Source organism: Mollisia scopiformis, assembly GCF_001500285.1.
Source record: "Mollisia scopiformis unplaced genomic scaffold LY89scaffold_39, whole genome shotgun sequence".
Taxonomy (NCBI): domain Eukaryota; kingdom Fungi; phylum Ascomycota; class Leotiomycetes; order Helotiales; family Mollisiaceae; genus Mollisia; species Mollisia scopiformis.
In genome coordinates, this window is record NW_017263619.1 from 224,202 (window position 1) to 244,330 (window position 20,129).

General features: G+C 47.2%; 3 protein-coding genes across 3 annotated transcripts; 1 reads left to right on the top strand and 2 right to left on the bottom strand.

Annotated features, from left to right (window-relative positions):
- Positions 1-1,051: 1,051 nt before the first annotated feature.
- LY89DRAFT_743325 (uncharacterized protein) lies at positions 1,052-2,570 on the bottom strand (the record flags this gene model as incomplete). The annotated part of the gene is made up of 3 exons (XM_018220939.1): positions 1,052-1,161; positions 1,217-1,654; positions 1,823-2,570. The coding sequence occupies 3 exons, from the start codon at positions 2,568-2,570 to the stop codon at positions 1,052-1,054; spliced, it is 1,296 nt and encodes a 431-aa protein (XP_018061351.1).
- A 366-nt stretch (positions 2,571-2,936) lies between these two features.
- LY89DRAFT_767316 (uncharacterized protein) lies at positions 2,937-4,185 on the top strand (the record flags this gene model as incomplete). The annotated part of the gene is made up of 2 exons (XM_018221753.1): positions 2,937-3,661; positions 3,741-4,185. 2 exons carry the CDS (start codon positions 2,937-2,939, stop codon positions 4,183-4,185), a joined length of 1,170 nt encoding a protein of 389 aa, XP_018061352.1.
- A 273-nt stretch (positions 4,186-4,458) lies between these two features.
- On the bottom strand, positions 4,459-19,159 carry LY89DRAFT_767318 (uncharacterized protein; the record flags this gene model as incomplete). Its single annotated transcript, XM_018221754.1, has 2 exons — positions 4,648-19,159; positions 4,459-4,596 (listed from the first exon to the last, which is right to left on the bottom strand). Exons 1-2 carry the CDS (start codon positions 19,012-19,014, stop codon positions 4,459-4,461), a joined length of 14,505 nt encoding a protein of 4,834 aa, XP_018061353.1. The 5' UTR covers positions 19,015-19,159.
- Between the last annotated feature and the right edge of the window lie 970 nt (positions 19,160-20,129).

The window sequence follows — 20,129 nt, forward strand, 5'->3', positions numbered from 1 at the left end:
CAGGGTGGCTGATAAGCCGAAGTATATACTTGGCCATTCACTGGAAATTGAATTTGTGAATGTAGGACCGGTGGCTGTGGTGATGTTGAGGACGGAGTACAAGAGAGTCAATGAGAAAAGGGATACAGAGGGAAATGAAGGAGATGAGTGAAATGGGAGAGATGGGAGACAAATCGCCGTGCTTTAGATGTCCGTTCAGTTGACTTGATGCATTGAGGTATTTGAATCACCTTTGGGACGGTCAAGTATTTATACTATCATCAGTAACTGTACATGTTACTCATAAACTCAAGATATCAGTTTCTCGATTCTCCCCAATCTGCAGACCACTTTCTGTTTTGAAATATCGCCAGCAACCTTCTCGGAGAGGGCAGCTTGGGCATACGCGTCCGACGGATTTCATTGCGAGTGATGTTTACCATCTTCTGGCCTAGCTCGTTCAATGCATCGACATCTGATATGCCTAGCTCTAGACAGTCATTTGCTTGAGGCATGTGTTGATCTGCGCTTTTGAAATCTATCAATTCCGTAGAGTCTCGCGTGACGATTGGTCCTTCAGTTCCTGGGGAAAGACCAAGAGACTCGTATCTTGAGTCATTATTAGGAACACTCGGCACTTCTCGCCCTAAATCTTCTCCCAAAGAACCCATGCATGGTGTCCACGAGCTGTCAGTGCGTTCCGACAGGATTTCAAAGGATGTTATGTGCCTCGAGTATGTATCCTGAGATCCAACACTGGTATCTCGTGTGCTAAAGGATGTTAACGATGTTAGACTAGTATTTCGTGTGCTTGCTATCGTCGAACGGTTTGTTGTCGTTGAGGATACAGAACTGGTATGATCGGTACTTGTCGTGCTGGGTGATTGTTTCAATCTTTGTTCCGGCGCCAGATTCGATTGGTAAACGCCATTCGGTTGGTAAATGTCGCATGAAGGCGGGCCCAATGGGTAGTGCTGTATGTTGAAAGCAAGAACACCAGGAACGTCGATCTCGGTAGGCAGAGATACTGAATATGCAGAAATTTGGCTCTTGATATCTTGAAGTGAGTCGTTCACGGGACAGCATAGCCCCGCCCAAGCACATCATCTGCAACGATGTGATCATACACCTCATATGTAATGGCATCTACGACCCAAGCGCCGCTATCACCAGACTGAAAAGCTAGAGCAGCTTAGTATTCTGCTCTGGAACTTGATATTGCAAGAAATTTACTTACCCGTCCCATTATCGAACGTGAGAAGAAAGGTCCGGACCAAGCTCTTGCCTGGGGATAGCATCATAAACGACCATGCAGTCGATAGGCTTCCTAAGATAGGTCCACGAGAAGAAATTACCACCACACGTTCTTCCAAGTCGTAGCCTTTACGTTTCTCAAGTGGTCTTGGCTCTTGCTGACCACCAGTGGCTTTAATCATGTTTGGCAAGCTCATAGACTTTTTCTTAATTGTTGTCAATGCCCAGTCCAGATTGCGACCATCTTCAATGCAATTTGGGGAAGTCATGGAGATACGGCCTATCATTGATCTTCCATCAAGAGGTTCGCTAATCTCCCCAGTATCTTCCGTTCCTTCAGTGTTGGTGCGTTCCTCCCCAGTGATAGCATCAAACGAATCCAAGTCCAGCTCAAAGCCATCGTCTTCAGTGGAGACCTTGTCTATTTCGTCATGAGTAAGCTCGTCATATGTTTCATCGTACGAGTCGCGGAGCAGAAAGTGCCCTGCATTCATTCCATATAACTTCCTCTCTCTTTCATTGTCGACCACAATTTGCCTCCCATTGTGGCTTTACGTCGGCTGTAAGACATTCCACTCATGATATGTACCCACATAAAGTACCAGACGATAAAGCTTCTTCAAGAGGTGGCTAAAGACTCGAATTAAATCCTGGGCGATAGGAGAGTTGTGTTGCGATGGCGTAACTAAACTTTCAGCAAGCTGTCTCGGCTTCAGAGGGCAGACAATGACTTGCAGTCGCGGCGATGTCTCGGTGGGAATGTCTGGCTCGAAGACAAACTTAATGAACGGCTGCTTGAAGAAGTTGTTGACCCTCTTGAATATGGCCCTGTCGCACTGAACAAACACATACGGTTCTGCGCTTGCCTCGTCCTCTCCTAAGACCTGTAAACTCATCAATATTCCTTGACAATGAGGCAGGCTCCTCGTGAACTGATTGAGACTGTCAGCATACAGTTCTCTTAAGTCCAAGAAGCGTTCATGAATCAACGTCGGAATCGGCTTCGAGTACGGTTTGAGCTGCTTTCGTTTTCGAAATGGATGAGGCCATAGATTCTTTCCGCCGCTGACAATACCACCGTCAATAAATTCTGCTTTCGAAGCATTGGGGGCTAAGTTTTGGGGCGCGTAGCCACGGTCGACGCTCTTGGAATCCAAAGTGGGATTCTTGTTGCATGGCTGTGGTGAAGTAATCCTCGGTGAGTGGGGCACATTCATGGCAGCAACAGCTGCCACCGGACTGTGGTGGTCGTTGTCTTGATTCTCTAGCATGAGTCCTGGAGGTTCTGGAGGTACAGCCTCGTTCGTTTCTGAGTGATTGGTGTCTAGATTCTCCATCGTAATTGTGTAGGCGAGACGTAAGGATACGATGTAGCTTAAACTCTGTGCGCAAAATGCTACAAACGAAAAAAAGGAGAAAAAAAGAAGAATCAACTTGATGTAATGAAGAGGGGAAAACAAAAAGTAGGGAGGCATGGGACAAGGCTCGGTGGCTGAGGCTATGTTCTGTGCTTTAGAAGTAAAGGACTGGGCGCCACATAGAAGGCGGGCGCAACCAGAACCACTCCGCCACACCATCATAACTATAGATACTGCATAGTCTCTTGAGACTTCGAGAAACGATATTCTTGCTTTGGCATCTATTTCTTTCTGGTGACATCCTTTCGAGGTCCGAAGAAACAACTCGAGAATCTTTCCATAGAAATGACGTCGCAATTCCCACTTGGAAGTGTTAATAACGCCCATCTTCAGCAGCTCGGAGAAGTGCTGTGGTCTTGGGAAGTTTGCACAGAATGCCTTGCCGGAAAGCCTTGCAAAAGCAAAGACTGCCCATGGCCTCGCTCAACACATCTTACTCTATACTTCCAGCATTACAAGCTCCTGACATCGCTCTACGAATGCAATATCGAAGAAGGTCAAACCTCAGGTCTCGTTTCTCATGAAGACATATTCAAACTTATACGGCAATTGCAATCAAATCCCGAGCTCACTAAAGCAGAATTGCTACGCAAGCTTTTCCCAAATTTTCCCATTCGTGATGATCAGGAACGTGCTCTCAACTTGGCTGCGCGCATCACCATGATGGTCGATTGTTCTGCATCCCGTCAATCATCTGTATTACTCGAGCATGGAAATCATAAAATTCGCTGGAACAACGATGTCACTTTCCCACAATTTTTGTGCGATACCTTCCCCCAGAGTGTCCATCCTAGCATTCAGGACATCACTCAGGAACTCAGAGGAACGAAGCTGAAAAAACACGCGAGATTGTGTTTCAAGCCCACAGATGATCTGAGAAATCATTTGAGACTTGACAGGAAGGCTGCTGTTGTTGAAATCTTTCACCACACTGCTTTCTTGAAAGAGCAGTTAAGATTCACGAAAGACTTGAAAGTCGAGAGCCTCTCTGCCACTGACCTTGCTAAGTTGTAAGTATCAAGACTAAGACGGGTTCAAAGCTACAAAATCCCAAATAGCAAAGTCAGCACTAACAGTTTAACACTACAGAGGTGTCCTTCCTCGCGCACTTGCTCTTGAAGCACTGGATTCTATTCAGAAAGTACTATTTCCCCTCGCAGAGCCTGATTCATATAAGCTCCTCGAATCACTCACGTCCACATCTACAAGCAACTTTGACACCGATGTTCTTCGATATGTGTCAAGTGCGATTCGCAAACCAGAGGAGGACTCAATGCCTTATCGTTATTTCGGCACTCGCCTCGCTGATCTTCACGAGGAATTAATGAACCCTACACCTAGAGGAGTCGAGAAGTGGTTCGAGAGAAACAGCGGTGCTAGGTTTATCATGATGGCTACTATTGCCGGTGTGATCTTTGCAATCTTCCTGGGGATGTTGAGTTTAGGCGTCGCTGGGTTTCAAGCTTATGTGGGGTATATGTCTTGGAAGCATCCCGTCATTCCTTTACCAACTCCGCAGGCTACTGCTCTTTGAAATGGAAGAACTGCGTGTCAGACAGAGTTAAAGCTGTCAATATACTCTCACGGGAATTTCTCAGAGTCCCAAAGAAGGAGAAAGCATCACAGAAACTTCTGATTTAAATATAGATAAAAGCGCAAATAAGACAATGGAACGGTCTCAAGGTTCAGTCTAAAATCAAATCAAACAATGAGAAATCACGTAGCCTTTCTTCTTCTGCCAGTTACTGTTTCTATAAAACAAGGCGCAGAACCATGAAATGATGCCCCGAGACAAAAGAAACGCAGCCTAACCCTGCCAAAATCCAAGAAACTCCCTCACCATTCCTTCCGCCTCTTCCACACCAATCATCTCATTCGGTGCAAAAATACCCATATCCACCTCTCCCGCCTCACTCTTGTATCTTAGCTCAATATCTAGTGATGGCTAGATTATATGTTAGCCTGTTTCTCCTCTACTCCATAACGCGAGACTTACCAAATATGCCCCATTCCTCACTTCCTCCTCATCCACAATCAAATTCTCATTAACGTGCTCTGTGACTATTTCTGCTCTTCTCCCTAAGTCTTGCACTGCTTCCCAGTCTCCTTTTGTATCTTCGTGTGTAGTACCAGGATTCGGAGACTTCAAGATGTTGACAAAGCAATTGACCCTGGTTCCCGTCCATTCATGGATCTGCTCGAGACTAGCACCCACCATGCTCTTCTCGCTGATCATACTCAATCCCTTCTGGACATCTCTCGCTACTTCTTCGATGCTTCTCTCTATTGGATTTGGCACGCAGAGAGGAAGCAGATTCAAAGTCGGCGCTGCCAGGGATGACAGATCTTCTCCGAACGGTGCTCGGTTCGCGAGATAGACACCGAATGTGACTTGTGGGATTGGTTCTTGAGAGGCTGATGAGCCTTGGAGATGTCGTGCATATATCTTTGCAATGGCAGCGAGGAACAAAGCATCGATTGTCAAGCCATTGGATTGTGCGAGCTTATTGAGAGGCTTGATCTTGTTCGATGGGTGAAAGACTTCTGTTCTTTTCTTGGTCTTTGATGGTGTAGTGGATTGAACTACTTTCAAGGGATATAGTGTCTCTCCACTCAAGTAAGAGATCCACTTATCCTTTGTCGTGGCAGACATTGAACACACAGACTCGGCGACGAAGCTCTTGAAGCTTAGCAGGGATATCTCAGGTTGTTGTCCAGCGTAAAGACATTGCAGCTCCTCAATCAAGATTGGAAGACTCATACCATCATAAATGGCATGATGCAGAACTATCCTCAAGGTAAAAGAAGCACCTTCCGCGTCTTGAACAACCAAATCTAGTGGCGGCAATCTCAGATCAGCATTCGCCTTCCTCGTGACAGGCAAAATTTCCCCTTTTGAACAGTATATGATCTCGTTCTTCGGATCCTTGAAAACAACTTGCACGATCTGTGTTCCGAGCTCCAAGAACCCAGTCCGAAGGATATCATGACTGGCGAGTAGAGTCTTCCAAGCGTTTGCGAGGGCTTGTTTCTTGAATGGTCCAGGTAGAGCATATGTGAAAGTTTGATAGAACATAGCGCCCTGTGAAGCTCGCCACTGCTTGATCATATACACCTCTCCAGCAGTAGCAGGCATAGTGTAGTCTACCTCTCCAACTTCCTGTTCAAGCACTTGAAGCTCAGAGGAAATGTCGATTGATTCCATCGCATTCGCCAGAGTATGATCAATATCGATGGTTCCGTTCGTCTCGGGAGTTGATTGAGAAGCAGCTTTTGCCATAGAGAATACGGTATGCTCCCTAAGAATATTCGAGACACTTAGCTTGATACCATAATGCTTTAGCAAAGCCGGGAGCTTCAGCACCAAAATCGAGTCCAGACCAAGGTGGAAAATTGAAGTGTCTTTCTTGATGGTATCCTCAGGAACGTGCGACACTTCATGAAGTGCCTTGCGAATTGCCATCTCAGCGTTCGACCATTTGTCATCTTCTGCGGGGGTAGACAATGAATGCATATTCTTCGACACACTCTGATGGATCTTGAACTTAGGTAATCCACAAACAGAAACGCCATCAGCGTCCGAAACAATCGTTGGAGCTTGTGAGTCGGCGATGATCCGTGTCAAGATTGCTTCTAAAGCATCAATGACACCCTCAGTCTCAGTAGCATTGCGAGCAATAGATTTGCAAGCCGTAGTCCAGTAAATGTACTCATCGTCGACAATCTCCATCTCAGCGCACACGGGGAACTCAACATCGGAGGCTCCATATACTGATTCGTACAACCTATCTTTGACCTTCGTAGACCTCCTTCCCTGGTAGATGAACAGCGTATCAAACAAGGTTGTATCCTTTCTCTCTGCTTGGTTGTTCCTTGAAGCAAGTGCATAAGCTTGAGCCGTGCCGAGTGGGAAGTGCTGATATTGTCGAGTAGTATCACTCATGTCCTGCATATAGCGAAGCATCTCATTCAATGTTCCATGAACGACTGATCTCACGGCCACAGTGTTCATCAATGGGAACATAACCTCATTTGCTTCTTCAGAGTCGCGACATGAGAGCACAGACCCAAAGACCACGTCAAGTTGACCCATGAGATGCGATAGAACGAGAGCCCAGCAAGTCTGTCCCAGGGTCTGGAGTGTCATTTTTGAAGACTTGCATAGCTCTTCAACCTGACCTAGAGAGACACGAGAACGTCTCTCAATCCTCATCGATCCATCGCGGTCTTTGACTTCGCTCTTTCTCGGAAATTGTGCGGATGGCAGATTGGATAATGTGGTCTTCCAGAACTTCTTAGCATCCTCCGACGTTGACTCAAAGACTTGTTCCAGAAATGGTTTAAAGTCTGGGCGTAGTTCGAGCCTCTGATGATAAGATCTTTGGATATCCTCATGGATGGACCTCAGAGAAGTTCCATCGTACAGCGCATGCGAGATAGCAATCGCCAGGTAATTCAACGTCCCACATGAGACAGACTGGATTTGCAATAACGCCCCAGTCTTGGCTGCAAGATTTGCGGAGTCGGCTTGGAATTGATCCATGAAAGTCTCAAAAGATTCTCCATGAGCTAGCTTCGTGTTTGAGAAGGCCCCATGTCCAGATCCGACTTGATGAACAAGCTGGGCATAAGCAATAGGCAGTTTTGGATCTTCAATCTCAATGAACGTCGTTCGAAGAATGGGCGACTGGTCCACCACATTTTTGATTGCTTCCATCAACTTCTCCATGTCCACGCCATCGCCGAGTTTGAATCCATCAACATTGAAGTACCGCTTATATCCAGAATTGATCATCTCGTTCACCATGCTCTGTTGCAGTGGCGTTGCGGGTAGCACCATTTCCACATCTTCAGGAAGCTTCCCAGTACTTTGAAGATACGCCGTCAAGTCGCGACTCATATCATCAAGATTCTTGCCTTGCACCACTTTCTCTGTTCCATTCTTGGAGATCTTGCCAATCATGTTCGCAATAGTTTGGCATTTAATGATGACGCTGACCGGGATTTCGATGCCTCGCTTCTTGAGTCTAGATGACAGCTTGATTACATCAATACTATCAAGACCAAGCTCGAAGATGGAGGAATTGTTTTGGATGCTGTCTTCGGAAACTTTAGCGAGGCTTGCGATTTCCGTACGGATCTTCTGTGCATCTTCTGTCCAAGAGAACTCGCCGTTTGTAGTAGATGATTTATCAATGTCATCCGAGGTAGGAAGACCATTTCTCTTCTTGTTTCCTTGCCCAATTTCATTCACAGGGACGACATTCTTGCCATCACTGCTCAAGATATCTTGCAGTGCTCTCTCGACAGCAGTGAGAAGATCATCAGCCTTAGCTTGGTCCATGATCCTGCCCTGAGCAACGATCGTCAGATCCAGCTTTGAATTGTCCTGATTAAGTGTAGCCTCAAAAGCCAATGGATAATCAGCAATTTGTCCACCGTCCTCTGACTTCCACAGGGTCTCGTCATCTTCCTCGTTTTCACGTTGAAATACAAACAAGCTCTCGAAAAGCGGCTCCCCAGTTTTGGCTGAACTCAATTTCTGAATATCCTTCAGTGCCGTATGTTGAAAGTCCTGCATCTGCATATTATACTCGTGGCACTTTGATATGAGAGCTGCCGACGTGGTCCCAGTTTGAAGGACGATATGGAAAGGAACTGTGTTGAAAAGAGGTCCTATGACTCTGTCTGCGCCTTCAAAGTCAATTGCTCGTCCTGAAGTGACGATGCCGAGCGTGAGATTTGATGAGGTAAACTTTTGAAGGACTGATATCCAGGCAGCTTGAAGGACGGCTTGAGGAGTGACACCAAGCTTCTTGCGCAGGTTCTCGATCTTGCTGATGTCTTGGATGTGGCTTGTAGCGACGACGTCTTTCGTAGCGTAGGATGTAATTGCGAGTTCGTTCGCTGACCATCCAGCAAGATGTTGTGTCCAAAATTCATGAGCTCCAGGAACCTGTGCCAGGGGACCATAAGGCAGTGATGATGTGAATGAAGGTCCATAGTCAACATCCATACCGCGATATTCATCCACCACACATCGAAGAAGCATTGTCAGACTGTTTCCATCGTACAGCCCATGGAATATTCGAAATGAGAAGCCTTCTCGAGCCGAGAAGTCAAGTTTGTAAGGAATTTTCAAAGCTATAATCTTCTCCACAGTATTGTAGTTGGTTGCTGGATTTCTCCACGAATCATCCACTTCTTTCAGCACAACCTGTGCGAAGCCATCATCTGTCGCAATGAACTTAGTTCTCAGTACCTCAAGGTGTTGGATGGCTCTCTGCCAAGCAGCCATGAGTCCCTCCACATCAATTTCATCATTCAACTTGAACTCAAAACTGTTGAAGTAGAGAGGCAGGTCGCTCTCAAGGAATCGATAAATCATGCCCTCCTGGACTGGCGTACACGGTGTAACACTCTCCACATCCGCGCTCTCAACGCCCAGTTCCTTGCAGATGCCGACCATATGTTTCTGAGAGAAAGCTGTGATGTACTGCGAAGCTGCCACAAAAGCGTTTTCGGTTTGAGTATCAAGTGCAGAATTGTTGAGAAGTGCGCGAACAAGACCTCCGATCGATGGATTGCTCTTGACCACAGAAAGCTTCGCATTCTCCAGGCCAGAATTTTGTAAAGCGCGAGAGAAGCCGATGATGGAGATGGAGTCCAAACCAAGTTCAAAAACATTCAAGCTTCGAGTCAATGTTCCCGCTTCAACGCCTAGAGTTCGCGCCACGATGCCAACTATTGGTTTCTCGTTTTCTGACCATTTCTTGTCTTCTAGTCCAGATTGACTCAACCTCTGCAATTCCTCAACGCTTAGCTCGTTATACATAGCTGCGAGCTGTTTTGAATCTGCTTTGTTGTTCGCGTTAAGAGGAAGCTTCTTGATAGGTATGAAGTGAGTCGGGACCATGTATCCAGGTAATCGAGATTTGCAAGCATCTCTCATCGTCGAAATTGAACTTCCATCACCGTCAGAAGACGAAGTGACAAAGAAAGTGACAAGCTGCTCCTTCTGCTGTGTACTGTGCTTGAGCACCAGGGTCACGACTTCCTCGACCTCGTTGACGCCTTTCTTGATAACTTCATTGATCTCACTGAGCTCGAGACGTTGACCTCGTAGCTTGACTTGATCATCAGCTCTACCAAGGAATATGAAGCTTCCATCGTGCAGGATTCGGACAAGATCGCCAGTACGGTAAACTCGGTCGTCGAATGCTTTGAGAGTGGGGAACCTCTCAGCTGTCAAGTCTGGGCGGTTCAGATAGCCTTTGCCAACCAATTTGCCAGATACGCACAGTTCACCAATACCGCCGCGAAGAACAGGGATCTCCGTGCCTGGTTTTAGAACATAAGAACCGACATTGATATAAGCAGGCCCAATGTTAGCTGGCTTGCCATTCTTGGGCACCCGACAATACATCGTACATCCGATCGTTGCTTCAGTAGGACCATAGCCATTATAAATAACGGCATGTTCACCCCAGACATCTAAGATCTCTTGCTTGAGTTGTTCTCCGCCAGTGATGAATGCTCCTCTACATAGTGTAGGAACATCATCCGGATGGATAAGCCGTGCCAGACTAGGTGTGAGATCGATGTGAGTGATCTGCAACTGCTGGATAGCGCCAGTAATGTCTTCAAATATCAGATCTCGAGGGGCGGAAGCAACGCATATTCCTACGCTCCAGCTCCAGAATTGTTCCATGACGCTGACATCAAAATGGAAAGAAGCAAATTGCAGGTACTTTGAGTCTTCACTCCAGTGACCAGCGAAGAGCTTGGAGAAAGCTAGCATGAACTGGACTGTATTCTCATGGGTAATCAAGCACCCCTTGGGCGTTCCAGTTGTTCCACTGGTGTACAAACAATAGGCTGTATCGTCAGGCTTGATATTTCTCGCCAAAGTAGGTCTCTCAGATGAGTAGCCATTGAAAATTTCGGGCGAGTCCAAGGAGATTATCTTGTTTTCCAACAGTCCACGAAGATTCTGTCCAGGTTTCCCTGCCGCCAGAACCAGCTTTGCAGCGGAATCCTCAACGATGAACTTCAGTCGATCGGCAGGTGCATTCGGATCAAGGGCAACAAATGCACAGCCGGCCTTGAGAATCCCAATTGTAGCGAAAGAGGCTTCTGCACATTTTTCAAAGCAGATTGCAACAATATCGCCAGGCATAACATCATGCTGCATAAGGAGATGCGCAACTTTGTTGGCTTCCTGATCGAGTTGAGAGTAAGTCCATGATCTGCTTTTGAAGTTTCCAGTCTCCAAGCTTGTCGCAAACTCGAGAGCAGTCTTCTCTGGCCATTCTTGTGCTCCTCTTTCCACAAATTCGTGAAGAAGAGTGACTGGACCGGGAAGCACATGTTCTATAGCCGCTGTGATCGAGAGTAGGTCAGGTTGGATTTGAGGGACTGCATCGCACGAGCTATTGGGATTCTGTAGCAAATCAAGTAACATTGCATCGTACTGTTGAAGAATGAGTTCTGCTTGCTCATTAGGTATGAGGTCTTGACGGTAAGTGAGACGAAGCAAGAGTCTATCATCATTCGTAGGCTGTACCTCTAGCGATACGGCATAATTCACAGATGCCTCTTCTCTGGCGATTGTCCACGGAAATTGGATGTCCTGGTCGTTACTGGGAAGCTTTTGGTACGCAAACAAAGTATCAAAGATTTTGCCTTCTGGGTGACCGGCCCATTTCTGAATCGAAGTAAGGGGTGTGAATTGATGCTTGTGAAGGAGAGCATTGATGTTCATCGTTCTTGTGAGAAGCTCCGAATTACTGCCAGTAATATCGCATCTGAAGGGTAGAGTGACAATACTTGGAAACGAGATCGCATCTGCATCTTCACTAACAGAGCGACCGGAGAGTGTCATGCCAAAGGTTGTCGAAGTTTCGCCAATATAAGCAGCTAAAATTCTTGCCCATGCTGCTTGTGAAGCGGCTTGCATCGTGACACCATGATTCCTGCATCTTGCCTCAAGTTCAGTCAACGTTGATTGCGAGATGACTTCTTTCACGGCACTCGTGGTATCCGAGAGCCGAAGTGGCGTCAAGTCTGGGAAGCGATTGACGACGATTTTGTTCTCATCTCGCTGCCAAAATTGTTGCTTTGCTTCCATATCGTCTTGCGTATGCCGTAATATCGAGCCAAGCATAGAAGCAATTGAAGGGCGGGCTGCCATTTGACTATCTGCATAGACTTGTGCAACATCTTCGAGAATCATCTGGATTGACTGAGCTTCGTAGAGAGCGTGATGGGCTGTAAATTGTATTGTTTGCTTTCCCTCTTCCTCGCTGAGCTGCAGTGTCCAAGGGCGTCGCCTCAATTCTTCAGATGTGGAGCTTGAGCTCTGTACATTGTCTTTAGCCTCAACCCAGGGTAGCTCAAACTTGTCTGAGCTGTAAGTGACCATAACGAAGGGATGATTCGAATCTTCAGTTGAACAGAATCCGGTCCTCAACATTTCATGATTCTTGCACACAATGGCCCAAGCATGCTTCAATTTTGAGATATCCACATCTGGCAAGACATTGAACCAAACACTATTGACATATTCATGGCCTTCAGAATGCAAAGTCTGAGCGAGCATACCCTGCTGGACCGCCGTACAAGGCCTGATTGCCTCGACTTCAAGGGGATTGATTCCATTCTTGGCGCAGACGGATTCCCGGTAGGCCCCATCGAAGGCACTAAAGTCGAATTCGTCGATCTCGGAGATGTGGCCTCCAGTTTTTGATGATAGAAAATCACTCAATTGGGCAATAGTAGGGTGGGCCAAGATATCACTTGCCAAGAGTGCGTGGCCCTCCTTGCGAAGTCGAGTGGCGACTTGGACGGTGCTGATGCTGTCGAGACCAAGTCGAAAGATGCTGACGTCTCGCCCAATCCTGTCAACAGGAACGTCAGTGAAACAGGCTATGATGTCTCGCAGCTGAGTTTCTTGCGGTGACATGGGCTTCGTTGTAGCCTCGCCTAGGGAGACTTGTGACTCGCTCTCCTCCCTGCTCTGAATCTTTTCAAGAATTTTATCTCGAATCTCAGAAGACATCATTTGCCTCCTAGGATTCTCTAACGCGAATCTAAGCTTCTCCTCGAAAGAACGCAATATGCTGTTGGCCTCGGTGTCGGAAAGAACGGATGTGTATGAATGTAAAATAATTTCAAGGGTATCATCGCTATGCTTTGGAACGAGCTCACAAACGAGGGGAAAATCCATGGCTCCACTGTCTTCTTCTATAGTCCATATGGAGGAGTCTAGAGCTCTAGGCGGTTGCTGCAAAATGAAAAGGGTATCGAAAAGACGCGAGCCATCAGGGCTAAATTTAGATTGGATGCGACGCAGAGGTGTAAGTTGAAATGGAATGGAGTCAGCGTTAAGTGTTTGTAGCTTGCGGAAAGCTTCGAGGTAAGTGAGATTGTGGATATTTTGCAGACGAGCGGGAATGGTGTTAAAACACGGTGCTACCAAACGCTCCACGTCTTCGACGGGAACTGTGCGGCCACTGACAACATTGCCGAAACAGACATCAATTTCCTCGACTAGTTCTGATAGGGACGATGCCCAGGCTGCATGGCAAGCAGCTAGCAAAGACGTGCTGTGCTTCTTGATGTCAGCCTCTATTGAGTGAAGTGGGCCCCGAGATGTCATTCGATCAATTCTCGTGATTGGCTGTAGCTGGATGGATGCCGACGAGGGCCTTGAAATCTCTTTGAGGCTGGTATTTCTGCAGCTTTTCAAAGTTGATTCCCAAAATTTGTCGGCGATGTCAAGATCCATCGTTTCTATCTTATGCAGGAAAGGGACGAACGAGACCGGGGGCGCAAGAGACTCCCGGCGATAGAGGCTCTCAACCTCCTCGTATAGTACAGAGAGGGCGACACCGTCGTATAGAGCATGGTGCATAGAAATCGAAAGCTTATGACAACTCTCAGATCCGGTAAGCTGAAGAGTATAAGGCGGCTTCAGTTCTTGAAGCAGGTCGTCCTTGGAATCTCGGTCGAAGCTCAAGTCATGCTTTTCGAGCACTACTTGGACATATGGATGTTGCTTGATATCGGTGCTCATGAAGCATGTGCGCAGTATTTCATGTCTTCTAACCATATCACGCCAACATGTCTGTAGCTTGTTCACGTTTCCACAGACATTGAGAGTGACGCGGTTGTCATAAAGACTTTCAGGGGATACCTCCGCTGCTGATAGCATAGCTTCCTGCAAAGGAGTACACGGAAGAATAGCCTGCACTGCTTTTCCAGCTCGTCCAAAACGCGTGATGACTGAGGTTTTGAACTCTTCCTTGAGTCCGAAGTGAAAACTTGTCTGATCGCTGGCGCTTGCACTGCGATCCTCTCCGAGTCGAGACGATATTCTTTGGGCAAGTCTCGTGACTGAAGGGAATTTGAGAATATCAGATATCTCCACCTGAAGCTCAATTGATTGACGCAAAGTCCTCGCCAGTGAAATAGCAGAAATTGAATCGACACCAAGGTTGAAGAAGGATGTATCTAGGTGGATATCTGCACGTGGCTGCTTGGTGATTTTCGCTACTGTGTCCGCAATTTTATTCTCCAGGCCTGTCCAAGCGTGGTCTTCTGCCGTCTTTGGACCTTGCGAAATCATGTCAAGGTAGTTAAGGTCGAGTGCGCGGAACATCTTTACCAGTCGACGTCTATCGATCTTGCCCTGAGCTGTAGATGGAAGAAATGTGATTGGAAGGAGCGCAGATGGTATCATATAACTTGGAAGTGCGGCTTCAAGACTCGTGTAAAGTCTCTCGATAACTGTGGTCTCTGGGGTGAGAAATTCAAGTTTCTCAGAAGTAGACAATGTGGATGCCCAGAAGCATACTAGTCTTTGCGAATTCTCAGTATCACCATCGATGACCATCGTAACACAATCTTTGACCTCATCGGATCTGAGCATGATGTTGTTGATCTCGCCAAGCTCTACCCTTTGTCCTCGAATCTTGACCTGTTCGTCTTTGCGACCTGTGAAGGCCAGAGATCCATCTGGCATTAAACGGCCGAAATCACCACTGCGGTATAGCTTCCCATATCGAGGATGCTCGATGATCTTGCCAATATTTTGACGACTGTCCATATACCCACGGAAGACTTGGGATCCACCAAAGCAGAATTCCCCAACGCCACCTCGCGGGACTGGACTGAACTCCGAAGCAGGAGAAAGTACAAAAGCTGAAGTGTTCCTGAAAGGAGGCCCAATATTGTTTATTGCATGACGTCGAGACACTAGTGGGTTGATAGTGCAGATATTCGTAGTCTCACTAGGACCATACCCTTGCCACAGACCCCTGTCCGCCCACGCATTAAACACTTTTTGAGTGACGGCTTCACCGGCCGTAACCAAGAACTGTACTTTCGGGACCTTCTTCGGATTCACCAATGCAGCAACAGTGGGTGTCAAACTCAAATGAGTGACTTCGAGTGCGCGTATCGCATTTTCGATGTCCTGGAACAGCACATCTTTGGTCGCAGAGCAGATACATCCACCAACTCTCCAAGCGAAGAATATTTCGAAGACGGATACATCAAAAGCCTGAGAGCAGGACTGCAGGAAACGAGAGCTGCCGGATGTGGGATAGAGATCCTGGAGAACGTCCAAGTTACTGAGAAGATTGCTCTGAGTTACGAGGACTCCTTTTGGGGTGCCAGTACTTCCAGAAGTAAATACGCAATAGGATACATTCTCGGCCATAGATCGTGAAGGTATGTCTCTCGGAGAGAATAGATCAAATTTGACCTCATCTATATATACCACTTTGACAGATGGCAATGACTTGAAAAGAGATCGAGAAGCTGATTGCGCCATTAATATGTTAACTCCTGCTTCTCGGAGAATATATTCAAGACGTTCGCGTGGAACATCAGGCGTGAGCGGCAGGTATCCAGCACCAATCTTGGCTGTTGCGAGAATGGTAGTGTATAAATCGCTACATTTTTCCATACAAATGCAGACAAGCTCATCCGGCAGTACACCGCACTCCAAAAGATAAGAGCCCATCTGGTTACTGCGAGAGTTGAGCTGAGAGTACGACACACGGTCCACATCGATAGCGTCGCCCTTGATGCTTGCCGCAAATTCTATGGCAGGTCTGTCAGGCTCTTCTGCTGCGATTCTCTCCACGGGTGAACTCAGAGTTTCTCCTTTCGGTCTAAAGTCGGGAGCCTCGTTTTCAATAGAGAGAATGTTAAGGCTAAAGTGACTGAACGAACTCGTAATTGCCGTATCAGGGTCCCTCACGAGGTCACGCACAATCTGCTCTACTTGATGTAGCAATAAATTGACTTGTGAAGCGGGGAAGAGTGCCTGCTGGTAATTGGCTTTTAATTCGATGTTTCCAGCGCTTGGGATGATTTCCATGGTAAGATTGAACTCTAGATTGTCCAAAGTGTCTACCAGAGACACATTCTCTCTCTTATGATCGACACTGTGTAGTGTTTGTTGCCAGATGAGTAGGGTGTCGAACAACAACTGACGGGGGTGAACTCCAGTACAAGCCTTGATGTCGCGAAGCGGCAGAATGCTGTTTTCCAAGTGTTTCCTATTCGTGGCATTGAGTTCTTGGATCAGGTCTCGAAGTGTCGTAGACGTAGACAAATCAATGCGGACAGGCAACGTCGCGAGACAAGGCCCAACAATATCCTCAATCCCGGCAACAGGTAAAGTTCGGCCTGAAAAGACTGATCCGAAGCAAATATCAGAAGATCCAAGATACGAGCCAAGAACAAGAGCATATGCGGCTTGGAATAGAGATTGTGGGCTAACAGAGAGACTGCGCGAGCACTCCTCGACCTCTGTCATTGAAATTGAGGTCTCTTGGCGAATCAAAGCAAGTCCAGGAGGGCTGTCTACATCGGTGTGAAAGTTTGGCATGCGAGCAAGTTCCAGGTGTGCAAGATGGTCTTTCCAATAATCTTTCAGGGTCCAATCATCGACATCAAGTGTGCCGTCCATGTATGCATCGACAACATCTCCAAAACTGGGCCTAAGCGGTGTTGGCCGTTCTGCTAACAATGCATCGAAGTCGTCTAGTAGAAGTTCCAGAGACCACGCATCGTATAAAGCATGATGGATATGTATCAGCACTTTGATTGCTGAAGTAGCTTGCAAAATCTGAATTCGAAGTGGGTGATGCAGTGACATGTCTTTGGATCTATCGAAACCATAATCGAGCTTGTCCACTTGCTCAATCCGAGACTCCGCCAATTCCCTCCAAATGACTTGAACATAGCCATCAGAAGCCTGAGATTCCGAGAAGCCTGTTCTCAGGATAGGATTAGCGCTGGCCAGTTTGTAGAGCGCTTGTACCACGTAATCGGTATTGTCCATCGCAGGCAGCTCCAGTTCAACCCAGTTTCGGTAGGCCCTTTCGTCGATAGCAGTTTCCGACAGCATTGCGGTTTGAAGTGGAGTACAAGGCATTGAGAATTCAACATCTTTGGCATGGCCGTTGAGTACAGCAGTAATTCCCTCGGTGTTGGTAGCTCTACCTCTACTTTGCTCAGAAGGAGGCTTGGAGTCGATAGATTCGCAAAGGCGAACAAGGGAAGTCAAAGTGTCTGCTTGAAGGACAGCAATGGTGCTCACAGCATAGCCTTCTGATCGCAGTCTGGATGCTACTCGGATAGCGACTAGAGAGTCAAGGCCAACAGAAGCAAGACGCATAGACCTGGGAAATGGGCCAAGAATGTCGTGGAGTACTTTCTTGACTGCTTTTTCAGTCTTGCTCGATGATATAGAATCATCATGATCCATACTCGCTCGTTCTTCTTGGTAATTCGACTCTAATTTCCTCTTGTCCACTTTACCGGAAGGCAGATATGGGAATTTCTGCAAAAGAATGATCTCACTTGGTATCATAAACTTTGGAAGCCATTTGGAACAAGTGTTCATCACATCTTCGGTATGAATGTTGACATCGCTGACGAGTGCAAAGACGAGAAGCGCGTTGGCGAGCACGACTGCCGAGACTGTCTTCACACCCTGATGCTTATAAACAGCCTCTTCGATTTCTCCAAGCTCAACTCTCTGGCCGCGTAACTTGACCTGTCCTGCACTGATACGACCGAGGATTTCGATGGTACCGTCTTCGAGTTGCCGAGCTTTGTCACCTGTGCGGTAGTAGTCTCTGCCTTCGAAGTTGACAAAAGCTGCTTTATTCTGCTCTGGACGATTCAAGTAGCCGTGTGCAAGCTGTGGACCACCAAGCACTAGCTCTCCTAGCTCTCCCACGGGCAGGAATTTCAATTTTGAAGAATCGTCCTCAGTCTCGCTAGCAGCTGCAATGAAAGTGGAGACTGTGTCGAAAGGAATGCCAATGTTTCCTGGTTTGGCGTTTGCCTCCATCTTCGGGTAGATGGTGCAGTGTATTGCTGCTTCAGTTGGCCCGTACATGCCATAGAGCATGTTTGGCTTGGTCTCTGAGCCACCAAATTCTTCCACGATAGGTCTCGTGAGCATTTCTCCTATAGTCAAGAGTAGCTTTAACCCAGGCGCATTTGACCTCTTTTGAAGCAAAGAGCCCACAACAGTAGGAGTGAGCTCAGCGGCATCGATATCCAACTTGTTGATCATGCCTGGAAGGTCATTTAGCAATTGAGCGCGGTCACAGCCGACCAAAGTCGACCCTCTGATCAGCGGGAAGAAGATCTCGAACACGGACACATCGAATGAGGGTGCAGCGAATTGTAGGAATCGCTTAAATTGAGGTATGTGGTTCTCGTGCGCAAGAAGGGACTGTGTTACCGCCAAGTGGCTTACAGCAACTCCTTTTGGCTTCCCACTCGATCCAGACGTGTACATAACATACGCCAGCTCATCAGGGTTGACATCACGTGATGGTCTCTTTTCCACGACCTGCTCTTGATCTACTGAGGGAAATTCGTCGACGATAATGACTTTGGGTCCATTCTCCCATGATACAGTATGTTTGAATGTAGAGGTCGTGATAATGACGCTTGCCGACACATCTCCAACAACAAACTTGATTCGTTCTTTGGGCGCATCGAGGTTGATTGGGCAAAATGCTCCTCCGGACCTCAGAATGGCGAGTTGAGAAATATATAGTTCTGGAGATTGTGGTAGTAAAACGGGGATAATGTGTTGTCTTGATGACTGCGCTTGAGATTCGCTCAGGGAGTCTTGTATCCTAACTCGTAATGAATCGGCGCATAATAACAGCTCTCGATAGCTGTAGGTCGTGTTTATTTCATTGCTAGTGCAATCGAGGGCGCATGCATCGATGTGCTGATCCCATGGAATTAGCTCATGCAGGAGTTGAGGTCCGTTTAGGAGTTGTGGAGGATCGTTGAGAATCGAAAGTGAGGAAGCCATATTTGGGACTTCAAAGCCCAATGATCATAGCGGAGTTAGATTTGGAAGCCTCAAAGATTTGAGGTCCAACGGAAGTAGAAAGCGGTTGATGACTTCCTAACGTGGCAACTGGTATATGGAAAGAATGGTTGAATATATTCACGTGCTTAGAGGCAATCGTGATCGACAGTACTTGTACTGGTGTGCTTTGAAATGAAAGAATTGCTACTGGGCAGTAGATTGTCAGGCGCAAAGTAAAGATCGCGAGCGGCTGAAGATATCTCCAAAGAGCTTCTTCATGTTTGCTTATTGCACTTGCTGGCACGCGGTTTGCGAAGTTGTTCAAACGCGCCATTCTGATAGCGTGGGATAGCTTCGGCAAACCAATCTCTGGTTTCCAGGTTCGTCTTCGTGACGTATCAAGATGCTTCACTTACCCCAGCCAGGGGCTGAACACACGGAACGGAGTAAATTCATCTGACCAGAATCCCGAATGTCACTGAAGTTCGTGACAAACGAAATGACCAGAATAGCAATGGGCATTATAGCTTTTGGAGTCATGAAATCGTGGGATTTTGCCCGCTTGCAATGGTTGCTTTTCCGGCCAACGAGTGAGTTGTGTTGTGTGGATAGCAAAGCCCTGGATTCAAGTTCTCCGGTGACCGAGAGATGCAGGTGGTGCTATTGCGGGCAGTGGCAAGGCAAGAGGGACGGCTCTGTCCAGAAATTGTTTCCCACTTTTCGCATTTGGTTCATAAGCAGAAGAAGAAAGAAAGTCCACCTCTGAAGCTAAGCAGCAGGATCTGATAATGGTTTGTGCAACACGTGGAAGTCGTGTCACCGACATAGGCACGGGAAGAACTTGGCTGCAAGGAAGAATTTTCACTCCAATCTCATCTTATCAGATCATCAGATTGTCAGGGATGGAGGGGGTGTGAAAGGATCCAGCCTCGGTCCGGTCTCGGGGACGCTTAAAGGTGACGTTTTTGACGACGATCCATGAAGGTCCGCTTTCTCCATCACAACTTAGAGCTACCAATTAGCCAGTTAGCCAGTTCAGCGGAGCATCCAAAGGCGAAATTTGAGACTGGTATGCCGATGCACTTCGCTGCGAACTACGAATCTAGCTAATGTCC